Source organism: Xiphias gladius, chromosome 19 (genome assembly GCF_016859285.1).
Source record: "Xiphias gladius isolate SHS-SW01 ecotype Sanya breed wild chromosome 19, ASM1685928v1, whole genome shotgun sequence".
Lineage (NCBI taxonomy): Eukaryota > Metazoa > Chordata > Actinopteri > Istiophoriformes > Xiphiidae > Xiphias > Xiphias gladius.
Genome location: NC_053418.1, coordinates 3,305,109 through 3,321,330, shown reverse-complemented (window position 1 = coordinate 3,321,330; position 16,222 = coordinate 3,305,109). Strand labels below are relative to the sequence as shown.

The 16,222-nt window shown below is 43.3% G+C and overlaps 1 protein-coding gene across 1 annotated transcript in view; it reads left to right on the top strand.

Annotated features, from left to right (window-relative positions):
• wdfy3 (WD repeat and FYVE domain containing 3) overlaps nt 1-16,222 on the top strand; it is a 90,952-nt gene that overhangs the window by 32,853 nt on the left and 41,877 nt on the right. Inside the window, exons 14-18 of the mRNA XM_040154624.1 lie at nt 4,401-4,590; nt 4,851-5,065; nt 7,099-7,211; nt 9,391-9,628; nt 14,947-15,047. Of these exons, the coding sequence (XP_040010558.1) occupies nt 4,401-4,590; nt 4,851-5,065; nt 7,099-7,211; nt 9,391-9,628; nt 14,947-15,047 (857 nt within the window). The remainder of the gene's footprint in view (nt 1-4,400; nt 4,591-4,850; nt 5,066-7,098; nt 7,212-9,390; nt 9,629-14,946; nt 15,048-16,222) is intronic.

The window sequence follows — 16,222 nt, the reverse complement described above, 5'->3', positions numbered from 1 at the left end:
CCACTGCTCTTTCTCCATTTCTTCTTCCGTGTGTGTTTGCACCACCTGGAGGTCACAAGCAACAGCAGTTTCTTTTTGCAGAACACATTTGCTGAAAGTAGCAAAATCCCATGTAGTTGTAACCCCTGCAAGTCCTTGGTCGTTATGACAGCACGGTACGCTCAGCTCATGTGCTCCTCTAGCTGGCGTCATGCATGTGCTCCAGCTGTAGCTCTGATCCTGTTTCCTCCGTCAGCTTTTTCACTAACAGCTTCTTTTCTTCTTTTCTCTTTCTCTTTTTCTTCCTCTAACCTCTGGCGCTGTCTGGCTGTTCATCCTCGGTCTGGTCCATCTGCACGGCTGCATGTGTGGGTGTGTGTGTGGACATGGGTGTGTGTATACCTGTGCTTTTAATGTGTGTGTGCGTGCGTTTCTATGTATGACCTCACACATCTGTGTCTTTGTATTCTGGTGTGTGTGTATGTGTGCATGCTTGTCTTTAAATGTGCCGTTCCATGTGTTTGGGTGTGTCTTTTCCCTCCGTGCGTGTGTGTGCGTGCGCGTGTGTGTGCTGCCATGCAGTCGTGCGGAGCAGGTGCCTCCCTGCCTGACTCACGAGACCTCGCTGCCCTCGCCGTGGGGCACGCCAGCGCTCGCCAGGAAGAGGTAGTTACAGTGCTCCGCCACTTTTATCACCCTCATCCCTTCCTCTCTGTTTTCCTCCCCTTCAGTCAACTGGCCCGCTGGTGGCAGAATGGTCACGAGCCCTTCTAACTGTCGTGTAAATCTTTTAGCAAGTCAGGAAATGTAGCAGGAGAGTTTTACCGTTACTGAGATGAAACAGGCTTCCGTGAGAAAAACACAAGGTGAGAAGGATTAGCTCAGATTTGGGCTGGTTGTTATTTATTTCTTTACCTTTGTCCACTAATAGTACATTCAACTTGAGGTTTTCATCTGATAAAGAATTAAGTGCTCAAAGGTTTAGTTAATACAAACCGTTGCTGTATAACTATGCAGGTGCACCATGTGTTGGAGAGACACTCCACGATATCCAAAGTCCACAACGATTGTTTATCCTCTTCATTGTCTAATAATCTATTGATTATATTTTTGAATAATTGATTCATCATTTAATATAAAAAATGTCACGGAATAATGAAAGAAGAGTTTACAAGTTTACATCTTCAGTTTGCTTGTTTTGTCCGACCAACAGTCCAAATTATAATGAAGTAAGATCTGAAGTAATTAGCTGCTCAGTGGTTTAGGTTATCTACAAAAGATTAACCAGCAGTTCCTAATCGTTTTGCGTTTTTAAGCAAAAATGCAAAAGATTTGATGGTTCCATGTTTTCAAATGATGATTTGCAGCTTTTCCTTGTCTTACTTTATGAAATTGTGAGGACAGCTTTTTACTTTAGTCCGACGTCTAATAGACCTTACAATGTCTTGATTAATCAAGACAGTAATTGGCAGATTCATTGTTGCATTCAAATAATTAGTTGCAGCCCTCAATGATATAAAATGGCACATCCTCACATGAGAAAAGCTGGGACCAAAGAATGGTTGACATTGTTTACACAATGAATGGGTTTTCAAAGTTGTTGTAAATTAAGTTTCAGTTGATTAATCAGCTTATCATCTCAGCACAAGTTTCTATCACTCTTAAAGAAAAGTGGCTTTATCAGCTATAAACTAGTGTCTCAAATGAGCACTTTTGCTGTAACCTTGATTCCCCTGATTATTCCTTTTGTCTTAATTCACATTCAGTATGGGACTGAAAGCTTCTTGGGGTATGGATAGAGTAATGGCTCCTCATCTTACAGTTCTTCCACTGGAAAAATCCAGCTGCTGACGGGCTGTCGGAAGAGTAGGGGCAGAGAAAATCAGTCGGAATCAGTACTATGTGACAATCGGAGAGAGAAAGAGAGGAATAACTCAAGTGAAGTGTATTTTTCTTGTTACTAGCGCAGTGGTGTCTCAATCTCAATCCTTCTCAATGTCACCGCTTTATTTGAAACGCTTTTCTACAGCTACTTTCAGGCAGCAAGAAGTAGACAGAATCAGCCACTACTCGCAGCTGAAAGTGGGCATTTTCCTTCTCATCACATGCCTCCGCACTCTCCTGCTCCTCCCCCGCCTCCTCCCTTTTCTTCTGTTTTCTCCGAAGTGGCCACAGCCCTCCTAACCCCAGACTCTGCTACACTCTGAATTTCATTTACAAAAGGAAAAACATTTGGGACATCGTACATGTACTGTGTCGTAATAGCTGTCAAGGTGAAACTGGGGGTCTCCGCTCGTTGGTCTCCCTTTCTATCTGTCTGGATCAGTTCCAAGGTTGCATATTCATGAGTTGGACTAATTTGACACTTAGAGATGATGAGGCCCTTGTCCTTGTTTGAATACTTCTCTATGAGCTCCTCTAAGTGGACTTTAGTGCATTTTTCCAGATGCTTTTCCCTGCATTTCGCCATCAATTTGGACCTTCAAAAATCAGTGATTTATGATGCTCAGCAGGTCTTGTGCAACGAGCTTTGCCTTGAAAAAATGGCAGCAGTTTGCAGTATGCAAATCGCAGTGATTATCATGTTAGTGACGGCGACACAGTGAGAGCTCTTTGATTGAACAAATACTTTTGAGTCTCAAAAAAATAAACCCAGGCTCTTTGATTGTCGCATGTTAGGATGTTGCCACCGCTGACCCCTGACTATGGCCGCACTGACTGAGCTGGCTAAATCTGAAAACAGTGGTGATGTGTGAAAACAACATGCATCCACGCTAAAACGCCTGAATGACAGGAAAAACGGCTGCATCTCTTCTTGGAAAAACCGCTGGAAACCTACAAACCTCGTTCCATTCCAGCCCCTCTGCTCGCCGAAATCATGTAAACTGTTTTTTCTAACAAAAGCCAAAGTCAAGATTTAGTTGTTCTTATTTACATATTTTCCACTTTCTGTTGTTAGACAACTAAATGAGCATAAAATAGTGATTTGATTTCAGCTGTTAACCAGTCAAACAGCAATTCCTGATGATAAAATAGCTATTTTATGATTGTGAAGTCATCTGGCAAAGAAAAAATAAACAGAAGTCAAAGACAACAATGACGATATTGGTCAAATTTGTTATCACAAAAAGGGTTTGGGACAGAAGACCATCCTCTTCTTGTGGCAACATTTCCACAAAGCTCTCACTTAACATTTGACCTCAGTTTTATCTCGTTTTTGGGTGTGAATTGTGTGAGCTCGGCGTGGGAAGAAGTGTAAAATGGAGGATTTTCAAATTTAGCCGGCCTAGTCTTGGTTCCCTCCTCCTCAGCTCTAACCACCACCACTGCCGGAGTTTCCTGCAGTGTGTTGCCTAGTAACTTTACCTAGGAAGGGAAATAAGTCAATTTTTGTCTCTCTCATACAGTAGATAATAACTTAGAAATGCGATTACGTTCTAAAACAAAAAAACAAAAACAAACAATTAAACAATTAAAGCATCCGCCAGCAGCTGTGAACACGAAGAACCCAGTTAGTATCCCGCATCACATCCAAGCCTTCCAGCACTTGGTGCTGACTCCAGCCTTTTCTGCTCAGCATCTCTCCTGAGGGGGGATTTGCCACCCTGTAATTTGCATCGCAGCAACACGCCTATTTTGTCTAATTGCCCGACTGCAGGCTCCAGCCGATCTCCTGCTCTCTGCCGTTTGCACATGAGGAGGGCTCCTTGACACATTCATCTCTGAAGCGTGAAGACCGCTGACTCGTGTTGAATAAAGTTGAAGTCGGAGTGTTGAATGCATTTCTTACATTGATTCAGTGATGTAATTATTTGCAGTGCTCATTATAGGAATGTTTCCACTGAGCTTTGAAACAAAGTCTTCTTCTGGGAGACGCTGTGGCTGTAAATATGAATATTTAGCAGCCACTTTACCTATTTTTGTGAGCCACTTACATAAATTACTGTAGAGTAGGGCTGCCAAATAATGGTTGCTCAAGTGTTTCGGACTCTAAACAAATTTCTCTCTAACAGTACAAGTTGCCCTATAGGTGGCTGGTGGCAGGGGCTAAAGTCCTACCCCAGATTAAACTGAGATTACGAGGATTTCATTTTCTTGTCTTAATAAATGCATTTTCTTAACCACATTAACAGGGATCAGCAGGGTTCCCCATGACAAAGTACTCAACACAAAGATTATAATGTTGCTCCCTCTTCTTTCTTCATGAAAAGGGCAAATCCTGAGTTTGGATTTACAGCTGAAAGGAATAATGTTTTAAGAAATGCTTTTATCTTTTACCAGTCTCTTTCGTACGTATTTGCGAGCTCTGTTTTCTGTGAAGCACTTTGTGGGAGACGTGTCAAAGTTGTGTGAATGTCCTGATTTGACTTGGCTGGACGAATCTACGTTTGACCTCTCTCTCTCTCTACCTGTAATCCCAGACATGGCTACTACGGCACGTCGGGCCCCCCTGCCCCAGTCAAAGCCCTCACAGACCTGAAACTCCACCTAACTAACCCCTCCCACCCCGCTTCCTCCTCGTCTTCGTCTGACATGGTGGTCATCCACCCGGGGGCCGTCCTGGCCATGCTGGACCTGCTGCCCTCCGTTTCCTCCGACAGCCAGCCAGAGGTGAGGAAACACAAGATGGAAATGTACTTCCTGTCAAAGTGGCTGAGGCGGTTACGCGCAAGGCAGGAAAGTAGCTTTTATTCGTCTGCTGGTCACAGTGGTTTTTAGATGTCAAAGCCAACCACATAAAAAAAAATGTGAAAAAATGGGTTATATGACATGATAACTACCTTATGGCATATTGCATAAATATTCTGTTATTATATTGTAAGTACTCTGTTTAATTCCTCCCATTTCTCCTCCTCCTGTCTCCCCTCCAGCATGCTCTCGACCTGCAGCTGGCGGTGGCTAACATCCTCCAGCTGCTGGTGAACAGTGAGAGGAACCAGCAGGTGTTGTGTGAGGCCTGCCTCCACCAGCGGCTGTTGCAGCGCTGCAGTCAGGCGCTGGGCGACGAAGACCACCCACTGCACCCGCCGCTGCAGAGGATGTTTGAGAGGCTGGCCTCGCAGGCCCTGCAGCCCATGGCACTCAGGTACCGGACCCGGCCTATGGTATTTATTTTCTTAACTTTAACCCTGAGGCACTACCCCGACTCCAGTCCGTCTTAACTGTGAGTCACCCCGAGTCGTTCCTTTACCCGTAATTTTGAGACTTCTCTTCGCAAAATAGGCTCTGACCCTGAAAGTCAGATTCTTATAGTATAGAGATACGGGAAAACGTTCATGTACTTGTTCATGATGTGAACATTCGCACAAACGTCGTAAATCGCGGGATGTCTGAGACGCTTGTTTCGCTTGCTTTCACCTGTCTGCATCATCTGTCAACGCGATGCGGGTCAGTCACGTTCAGTCTCGTCACCATTTTGGCCGACGACCACGGCGCTCGCATGCGCCTGCCTATGGAGTGCGAGCAGGAGCGGGAACTACGGGGTCCTGACTGCGGTTCGCTCAACGGCCAGCGGTTTCGTTAATGACTTGGGTTTTCTGAATGTTACACATAGAACCTCTGAATATAACGGCTAGTGGTGGTGGCTTCGCAGTCACTTTGCTACGGGTTTCGTGGACGCTACTGCAGTTTGCACGACACGACACGAGTAGGAATAAGTGCCGCAAATGTTCACCTTTTCTAGCAGTTTCTGTCACTATTGGAACGAGTCCTTATGTCCTGGCGGTGTTGGTGCCAAGTGGTACTAGCTGGGAATGGGAGGTTTTCCCCTCCAGTGACTGAAAAAATGACGCGGGAAGTGTAATCTGCTGCGACAGGTCTCGGCGTGTGAAGGACACTATGTGTACGGACAAAACTGAGGGATTCTCATTTGCCGCTTGACTAGTTAAGTGAGATAGGAGTTTGGGGTTGAGGAACAGGGGGAAATCTATTTGACATGCACTTGGTTGGCTCTTTTCATATGTAAATGCGGCCTCCCTGGCTGATACTCTCCCCCCGTGATTGTGCCGGAGGTAAATATATCTCTAGGTGTCAAACTGTTTCCCATCCTCCTCTCCTCTCCTCACCTCTCTGTTCTGTCTGGCTCACTCCCGTGCTGTCAGTCTTCTTCTGTCACTTTGCCCTCATAGTTCTTCTCCTGCGTTCCTTCCCCATTTTGTTTCCGCTCTGGCAGCGTCAACCGGCAGCGAGGCTCCGGAGTCTCTCGGTGTCTTTGGTGTTGTTCTGAAGACGTCTCGTTCCAGCTGCTGGTGCAGCTCCCTCTGTGCTCTGACAAGGGACACATTTGCATTCATGTCACTTACATGCCAGTCAACCGTACCACTGGCTTTGAAACAGACTAAAACATGCTCTTAACCGCAGCTGTGGAGGTGTAGAAGTCTACCTGCAGAGTAGCTGCTGCCATAACATAACTGCATACAGTTTGACGGATGCTTATATTTGGAGTGCTTTACAGTTCCATGAGAAAATATAGGACATTTTTATGATTTGCGGTCCCTCTGGGAATACAACGAGGTAACCTGGCAGCGTTACTCCTTTTACTGAGCAGTTACAGGCCCATAGGTAATGAAAAATGTCGTAAAACAGGCATATTATGTTGGTAGATATTTATCTTTAACATTTCAAATGTCTTTGATTATCACTAAAGGTTCCTCTTTATAAAATGCATTATTACTTTAAATTTACAGCTGGTTTTACCTTTTTATCCAGAGTCAGATGACTTGCATTACTTTCTGCTTCTCTGTATGCTGTTTGTTGGTTGAGTGGTGAGTGTAGCCTAATTTAGCTTAATGCCTGGGCTCAACAAATACTTTCTCTTTTAAGCCACTGAAAGGATTTCGATACAGATAGATGCTGTCGTGCTGATGCTGAGTTTGCCGTAACACCAAACAGTGGCAACAACTAATGAATGTAAATCAAATCCATTATATAATAACAAGGCATCTTACTTAAATATGGTGAATTATACTCAAATAAAAGCTGGTGAGGTAGCTAGGAAAAGTTCAACAATAATAAGCAAAAGCAGAATAATAATCTTCCATTGCCATTTGATTCTTCCTGTTGTTTTTTTCCCAGTTGGTATATATTTACTCCTGACATCCTGGTCATCTTCCCTTCCAGGGAGTTCCTGCGTCTCGGGAACCCTCTGAACTGCGGTGCCTGGGACAAGAAGCTACTGAAGCAGTACCGGGTCCACAAACCGAGCTCTCTCAGCTACGATGCCGAGATGAGAAGTAAGACAATAACAACTCTCAGCCTAGTTTTGATCGCAACATCACTGTCGTCACATAGACTGACACTGAGGGGCCACATTGTTTTCCGCCATAGCAGCAGGGGACATTTCAGAGACGATTGTGTGTTGTAGTTCTTAAATCATTCGGCCGCTAAATTAGAATTTTGGAAAGTTTTGTTGTTATTATATGATCAATATTTTTGCCCTTATTGAATTTAATAACACTATCATCACAATTAATTACCTCCAAATGATCAATTTGAACAAATTTGATCTTGAGAAGCGTGCGGAGGAATTAGCTGCAGTGCACGCTTCAAGTAAAAGTTTGACATTAGTAAATGAGTAAAATGGTGCACATTAAAAATTCACTTCCCTTAACATTTTTATGCATTTTCTATTTAATAAAAACGCAGTGTAAAAATTATACAAACAAAGAGATGAGGGAACAAACATCTAGTAAAAGATCAATATCAATGTGTTTTTAACACCGATCATAACATGGTATTTGAATTTTTGGGCAAAAATGACGGTGAAACTATCACTTTTGAATACCTAAGAATAGCTACCGAAGAGCTATGGAAGTCCACGGCAGTCCTCTAGTGCGCTGATGAAATGATAATGTCATTTGGGAGCCATTCCCATCTGCCAATGTGATACCAGCTTCCTCCTGGGAGAAAGTTTCACTCTGTACTAAAACCCTGCAAAAAAGGTCACAAATCTTCGAGCCATTCTGCTCTTTTTTTCTTTCTCTCTCTCTCGGAGCGCATCGGGACGAATCCTCCCGTGAATAGGCTGTGATTGCAGAGGATGAGCTTTCTATCAAAATTTAATTGCTGGTGGAAATTACTGGCACTGGCTCAGTGGCGGAAAAGGGACAATTTCTGTAGGTTTTCTCAGAGGTTCGGATGATTCAAAAGTCGGTGGAGCGGCCTGGCCTTAGTATGTACATCCCTTACATCTTATCCGGTGCAACTAATCAGCATGTGTCAATGTTAAATATGGGAAGCTCTGCACCTTGGAGGTATAGAAACGTTTTACGGGGAAAGTGCATGACGTGCATATGAAGGGGGGCTGCGTAGTGGCCAGGCTGCAAGTAGAATAAAAGTGCATTCATTTGTAAGCAAAGCAGCAAGTTGTCAGCTTGTAAGAAGCCCAAAGTAATCTCCTTGGTCTCTGATTAAAATCCAGTTGATGGCTAAATGCTCTATTTAAACCAAATCGGTTTTGAATCTAATGCTAATGGCTTGTTTTCTATTAACAGCTGTTAATGTTTGTAATTTTGTGGTCTCCTCAGCATGTCTTAATTGTTTATTGTGTCTCTGCCCAACTGAGAATTGATTACTAAAACCCTACTAATTACTGCGTTTCTCACGCAGCCACTGTTAGAACACACAGTACTGTCTTTGTCTGTTTGCAAGAATATAGTCTAGTGTGGTTTATTAACTGCTATTGATGGGCGTTGTAGTTCTTGTTTTGATCTAATTTGTCTTTGTCACATCTGCTCACGTTAAACGTCAATTATTTTAGAAATGAATGCGTCATACCTATGAGTCCAGAGCTGTCATACTGCAAAAGCGTGTTATGTTTTTCCTCAGAGCCAGTTTGTTTTTCTAGTTTTTTGCGATGTTTGATCCGAGTGGCCAGTAACAAAAACAGCATTCAAACAGTTGATGATCTTAGTGTCTGATTGCAGTAGGAAAGCGGGGGAAGCAGGTACAGAGTAGAAAGGAACTAATGACCCGCCTGGTGTGTATGGATGATAGGTGTGATCATAAAGAATCTCTGCTCATAAACATGCTGCTCCCATAAATTACGACTTGAGCCTAAAAATGTTTTGAGGAGAAGACAAGCTACATAATACGAAAGTAGGCAAACAGCAGAAAAGAGAGAGGAAAAGAAATGCGTGAAGGTTACGAAAGAGAGTTCATCGTTTTCACTCCACGTCCAAGAGTTCATTTGTGTCTCTTTTTTTGGATGACAGACTGTATATGTGTTTATTTTTCTGCCACCATGTTCAGGTTTGCCAAAATATAACAGGTTACAAGAGAAAAGAAGTTTACTAACCGCAGCCAAACCCCACCAGATTTAATCTTCTCAGTTTCCCACCATGGATGTTGGATTAGTATGTCAGGTCTTTGGTTGCACCACCTGAACTTAACCTAACCTCCCTGATTTCACAGACAGTATGACCATGTCCATGGAGGGCTTCGGCCCCGACAGCGTCTTCGCCGCCCCGGCAGAGGACAACGGCCAGTACCGCATCAGCCGCAGCCTGGTGCGCTCCGCTGAGGGCAGCACCGTACCCCTCACCCGAGTCAAGTGCCTGGTGTCCATGACAACACCCCACGACATCCGCCTGCACGGCTCGGCCGTCACGCCTGCGTTTGTGGAGTTTGACACCTCGCTGGAGGGCTTCGGGTTAGTCAGCGAGAAGATTTAAAACTTCAATCTGTTGTTCACATGTCTGGTTTTCCATTAATGTGTAGTAATGATTTTTTTTTTTTTTCTTTTTAGCCTTGGGTTTTTTTCTTCTTTTAACTCAAGGAAAGGGGGCAGTTTCACGTGCCCTTTACACTCCTCATGTGAGCTGCATGCGAACAAAGGTCTGATCACAGAGTGTTCATTCCCCCATCCAGAGAGCACTGTAGCCTCGTGCTGCATTAAATTGGGTAGAAATAGTGTTTCATTGGGGAATATGTTCAGTTTTAGCCATTGCTGTTCCGGTTTGTGCTGCGTGCAGGCTCTTTGTGGAACTTTCCTACTACCACTTAATTATTAAGTGTGTAAAAAAAGTAAGGTCAAAACTCTTCAGAAGAGTTTCATTTCAGAAGACAGATTTATACGTAATAGCAGTTACTTCTAAAATGTCACATCATACAGATTTGTAACGCTTATATAACTTTTAAAGCTGCATTAGTTGTTTTTTTTTTTGGGCCACAACAAGCCGAAAAACACAATTATATTATCTTAGTTCCCTTGGCTAATATATTAGCAAACACTTTCTTGTTCATAAATCCAGGAGGGCACAGAGGAACATTCACAGTCATTTAGAGTCAGCTGACTGATCTAAGTTCAGTATGCACTCGTTTAACTTCGATTTGGTCTCCACCAGTTCACGAGGAAAAACATCTGGCTCTTTGGCAGCTGTTTGGTGTTGGGCGGGTGGTGTACAGTGGGTTTTTCAGACCCACAGACTGAAACCGACAGTAACTGTGCTGTAAAGCTCAAAGAACGAAGTAGAGGGACTAAAAGATTCTGTAGAGCTGCAGAATTGGTTGTAATTCTCTGTAGGTTCATCATTATGACAAACACCTCTCATATTTCAAGCAGTCATTTGATCAGTTGTTAATACTGTAGAAAATTATTACTGGATGTTTGAGAATATACTCTCTACTATAACAATGCAAGAAGGATATATAATACATGGATACAGGAGGGTTTAAACTGCACCACTGAAATGGTTTTGATTGTTGTCTTCAGTGTTTTTCTCCCAACTCCAGTAATGGACCTGTCTTCATTACGTGCTTTTAGAAAATCTGTTGCAGCAACACATGATGCCCGTTCTTCTCTAAATCACTTTTCTCTAAAACTTTTTTTACGCATCAACATTCCTCACTGGTACACAAATAGCATACAAATGGGCTTATTTTCCGCCTTTTATTTCACGCGACAGCCTTTGTCGCGCCTTGTGGGCGCTGCCGCTGACAGGGTCCGCAGCGCCCCGTCCTTCGTGTCGTATGTTAGCGGCACAGTGAATGTTTGGGTCAGTGGACATCATGGTGTGAGAGATGTGACCTTGGCAATTCGCCCACACGCTTTTTAGCATACACGTGTGCGTGTGTCAAGCGCACATGTTACCCCTACACAGAGTAAACAACTGGTAAGAGGGACTGCGACGTGCTATATTTTTCATTAATATTCATAAGGATGCAAGATTTAAGGAAAAAAGGAGATGTCCAGCAAAAGGTCATTGTAGACGTTTCCAGATCAGTTCAGCAGCAAAATGCCAGAGGTTATTTCCTGTGATTACCTGACCAGCATTGAATTACTAGATAGCATCAGATTGATTGGGAACGTGTGTATACAGTCTTTTAGAGCTTCGCTCTCAAAGAAAGAGAGGGCAACACCGGCCACTTTGCTTAGTGTCATTTGACACAAATGATTTGACACTCATAGCACCAGTGCCACATTTTTAATCTGGGCCGAAGAAGAAGTAGTAGTAGTAGTCAGGGGGGAAGGAGCCAGGATGTGCAAAAAAACAAAACAAAAACAAACAAAAAACTGATAAACTTGCTGCTATTCTGGAGCTGGGCAATGGAAAAGCGACACATCCCAATGCGCCTTTAGGCATCCCCCTGCACCTGACACCACCGGTGTGTTAGATTGCATGGAAGATTTATAGCCACACACAGAGGTGTCTTGATGCGTGTCCAACGCCGCTGACTTTGTGATGTCCTTCATCATTTTGGAAGCCGTTCTGCCCATTCAGTGTTGGGCTTTTTGTCGTCGTCAGTGCTGATTCCGCCCCAGACTTGGTTTTTACTAGGGAATTTGCCCAAGCTCAGATGTTGCCACACTGAAGAGACACCATGTATAACAGTTAATGCCTCAAATATTTTCACTAGTGGATACACTTTACTCAGTCCATTTCAGGCTGTTGAAAGGTCCCAAAAAAAAACTAATAAGTGGACCTTGAGTTCAGATTGTTTTGTCAAACTACTGTTTCCAAGGTCACTTTTTTTTTACTGTTTTCACTGTTCAAGGTTGTAATCCTGGTTTTTCACCGACAGAAGCTGATAACAGATCACTACGGAATCTCCATGGTTTTTGAGGTGCCTAGGCACACTGTCAAATCTGAGGGTCCTCTATGGTGACGGTGGTGTCCAGGCCTCAAAGTTTTGAAGATGAAAAATTGTCTCAGTTGTCTCTTTTTATCTTTATCAAAATACACATGAAGGTTTATCAACTCAGGTTTGATATTGAAAAGAACAGACTCCAGTAACAGAAATAAAATAAAATAAAAATCTGAAATCTTCATAGGTTCTACAAGAATTCATCAAGCCTCTTTGAGACGTTTCAAAACATCTTGAAATCGTCAGGACCAAATGACAACTGCAGTTGCCTTTTACTTATTGTATTTAGAAATCTGTCACCCTCACAGTGATCGTACTTCCTGGTCCCTCATTTCTTAGCTTTTCTGTTTCCTTTACCCATAAGAACCCATTTGACTCGTTGCAGCAGCTGCCTCAGAATAGAACATGTAGTTTCTCCCGAAAACACAGCAAAGCAGCGCACTGGCGGCGAGGCACTGGCCCACTTTCTGCTCAGCGTAAACAGAGGAGGAGACGCGCGCACACGCACTCGCTCACGCATTTACAGAGACCGCTCCTCCCTTCCCTCCCATCTGTCAGCATGAAAAATTGATGCCCCTGCTACTATTAGGAAACACACACACACACACACACGCACACTGTCCACTCACACGCTCATGCACACGCCCACTCTCTATCAGGCACAACATGCTTACACACACTCAGACACACAAATGCACACTCACCCAGTCAAGGGGCTTTACAAGGGGCTTGGGAGATGGTATCAGCGTGGGAGGTGGGGGTGGAGGGGCTGGAGGGGCTGGAGATCCCTTTTTTGGAAGAATTAAAAAACTGCATCTCATTATGACTGGAAAAAGAAAAATTTGCATGGCAAGCTGGTGCCATCTGACAGCATACATGTAGTTATTCTGAAGCAGCAGGGTGTTACTCTTGTTACTTAGACAGGCTGTCTATTAAACAGGACCAGAGTGTCTGGTTTTGATTCAAGTGTCCTTGAATAAGTCATTGAATGCCTGCCAGTTTCAGGAGCGCCTATCGTAGCTATCCCTGACCCCTGACCTTCCTGTCCAGGTGGAATAACCAGAAAGAGAGAGCTGCATTTTTAAAAAAAAAAAAAAAAAAAAAAAAAAAAAAAGCCAAAAAAAACCCATTTTTGGCTCAAGCAGTGTCTTTTTCTAAATGCATAATTTATAGAGAGCTAATTGAAAGATATTACAGTAATTGGATTATATGTCGGGCTGCAACTACCAGAGATTTTATTATTAATTAATGTAATAGTAACACGATACACATAATCAATTATTAATTATATAAAAAGTTAGAAAATAGGAAAAAAAAAAACCCTCTCTGAATTCCCTAGAGTCGAGGTGGACGTCTTCAAATTGTGTGTATTGCACAACCAACAGTCTAAAAACCTAAAAATATTCTGTTTACAATAATGCGTCAAATCCTCACATTTTAGAAGCTGGGACCAGTGAATGACCGGTAATTTAGCTTCATTCTTTTTTATCTTACTGTCAACATGTCCCCCGAAAAGACCAAAACAAACAATGAATTAATTCTCCTACCAAGTATTGAAACCAAAGCCTGATATATCTAGTTCCTCTATGCTACGGAGCTCCATTGTTGTCCAAGCACTATTAAAAACACATCCAGAGTCACACCCTTGCACTGGGTGACATGTTCCACCGTAGTTTGTTTTGACCCAATCCCACGTACACCTATTTGAGTTTGTGACAGAAGTGGAATTGTACTCTACCTGCACCCAATGTGAGGCCAGTCTGCAGGAGGAGCCCTCCCAGGATTGTGCTCGTTTCCTCTGATTTACGCTGAGCCGTCTTGCTGCAGTTTGGCTCTCCTGAAGAGAATTACGTAAGAAAAATGAACCGAGCCTTGCTTTCTTTTTACCAAAACGGAAGTTAGGAGGAATGGTATGGCAATTAGTTGGCTTGAGATGGACGCAGTTTTTCTGCATAACGCTGTTTCCTACAGTATTAATATGGGAGGACTTCATTAAGGGAGACCGAATAGCTGAATTTCTGATTGTATATTTCTTGTGTAGATAAGGTAGCTGGGTATTGTGACTTAGGCTTTCTGCTGTCAACCGCTGTCACCAAGACTGTCCTCTAGTGCCGTTCGGTGCCTGGTCTCTTAGGTCTCTGGTTGAATTCACCACGGTGCCTTTGTCCTCTTTGAGGTCTTTTCGTCTCTCAGCCATGGAAAAAAAAAAAAAAAAAAAATCCCAAATCCCCATGTTCATTTCCCAAAGCACCAGTGTCTTCAGTGCTGGTTCAGGATGATTAGAGAGGTGAAAATAGCACCTTCACCGAGGGGCAGTGAGTCAGCAGAACACAGTGCCAACTCCCAGTTCTCTGTAATTTTGTGGAATGATTGTCTTTGTCCCCTCTAGAAGTCCTTGAAAACGTGGATGACGGTGCATACGGACATCAGACTTAAATGTTTATCCAACAAATATCGCTATGCAGTTGTCATCTTGGGTGTTTCTTGCAGTTAATTGTCATATTATCATCAGTAGCAGCGCTAACCTAAGCTAAAGATCAAATGTGTGTAGATCCCTTTTGAAAAACCAGCCTGGATGTGTGCTTTCATCCCAGCTCTGTCCTCTTCTCATACACAATTAATCCTTGAGTATTAGTTGAAATTTCCCCATTACCATACAAAGCTCCTGTGTGTCGAGGTGCTTGAATTACCGGACTGTTTTGTTTTGTAAGTTCCGACGACTTTATGTAGTAGTTTATCTCTTGGACGGGGCAAAGCTGCAGCAGCAATTCAGCGAACCTGCAGGAAAGCTCCCCTAAAATAAGCTGACAACACGTTTTGTATCTGGTACAGCTGTTTCTCCCAGATAACAGTCATTAATCAGTCCTCTGTTGTCCCGCACAGGTGCCTGTTTCTGCCCAGTCTGGCGCCGCACAACGCTCCCACCAACAACACCAACGCCTCGGGTGTCAGCGACGGAGCGGTGCTGAGCGGGATGGGTACAGGTAAAAACCAGCTCCAGTGTTCTGAGTGTTTTTCATTGCACCAGGTCATGCTGCAGTCCACCGTGGAATATGGAGGCGCGTTGACCACTTGCGGGACTAAGTCGGTGAACTGACGAGACACACGTAAGCTAGCTGGGAACCCGCTGGCACTAGCCAGCCAGAATAGCCTGCTGAGCTTGCTGGCTGGCTAGCTCAGTGGCTAACCGGCCAAAATAGTACACGTAGTTTATTCAAGAGACATAATTGTTACTGACATGAGACATAATGTATCGTAAACCATTCCTCTTTTGTGAATAGGTTATATTCTGGCGAAGCAGGGTTGTATGGTACAGCGTTGCTTACGTGATATTTTCTTCTCTCTTTGACGACCCGGCTCTGTTTCCCCTCGAAGGTCAAACATGTTGAAAGCTATGATTTTGTGTTTATGCAGTTACATGTGCCAATTTGACTGAAATGAGTCAGTCTGTAATTTTGCTGTTATAATTATTCATATTCTTTATGTCTCTGTCTACACTTACAAAAGCAAACAAAGCCCAGTTGAGACATAAAACTCAATTAAATAACTAATTGATTTAATTCAGGCTTCTTTTTTGTTTTTTTTTGTTTTTACAGCATAACAGGTTAATAGGTCTAAGAATAGCCAGAATAAGGCAGTAAAACTGTTTTATTCCTCGAAAGGATAAACAGAAGAAGAATCATCTTCAAGCCAGGCTGGCTCACACTTGGCCGTATTGTCGAGCTAGCTACCTGTCTGGGTCACCTGACTGACACAATTGGCGAGCAGACACCAGCTCTGCTTTGTGACACTGTACTAAAACTAAAAGTGCCAGACGTTTGCTGCAATTTAAAATATGTTTGTTTTTTTTTTGTTTTTTTTTTTGATTATGAACAGAAGAGGAACTGGGAAGTTAGCGTGATTAAATGATGTCAAGCTGGATAGCAGCCTCTTCAGTGTGAAATGTCTTTATATGCTGTACATGCTCCAAGTAGCAGGAATACAACGCTCCGCCCCTCAAATCAGCACCGGTCTGCCCAGTCTTCCTCCACCAAAATACACCTTAGTAAACAGGCAGTGTACATCGATTTTTAGCATCCGATGGATACTGGCATCAGGACAGGGCCTTACGAATGCAGTTGCTTATATTACCATCTACAAACCCTGTAAACTGCGACAA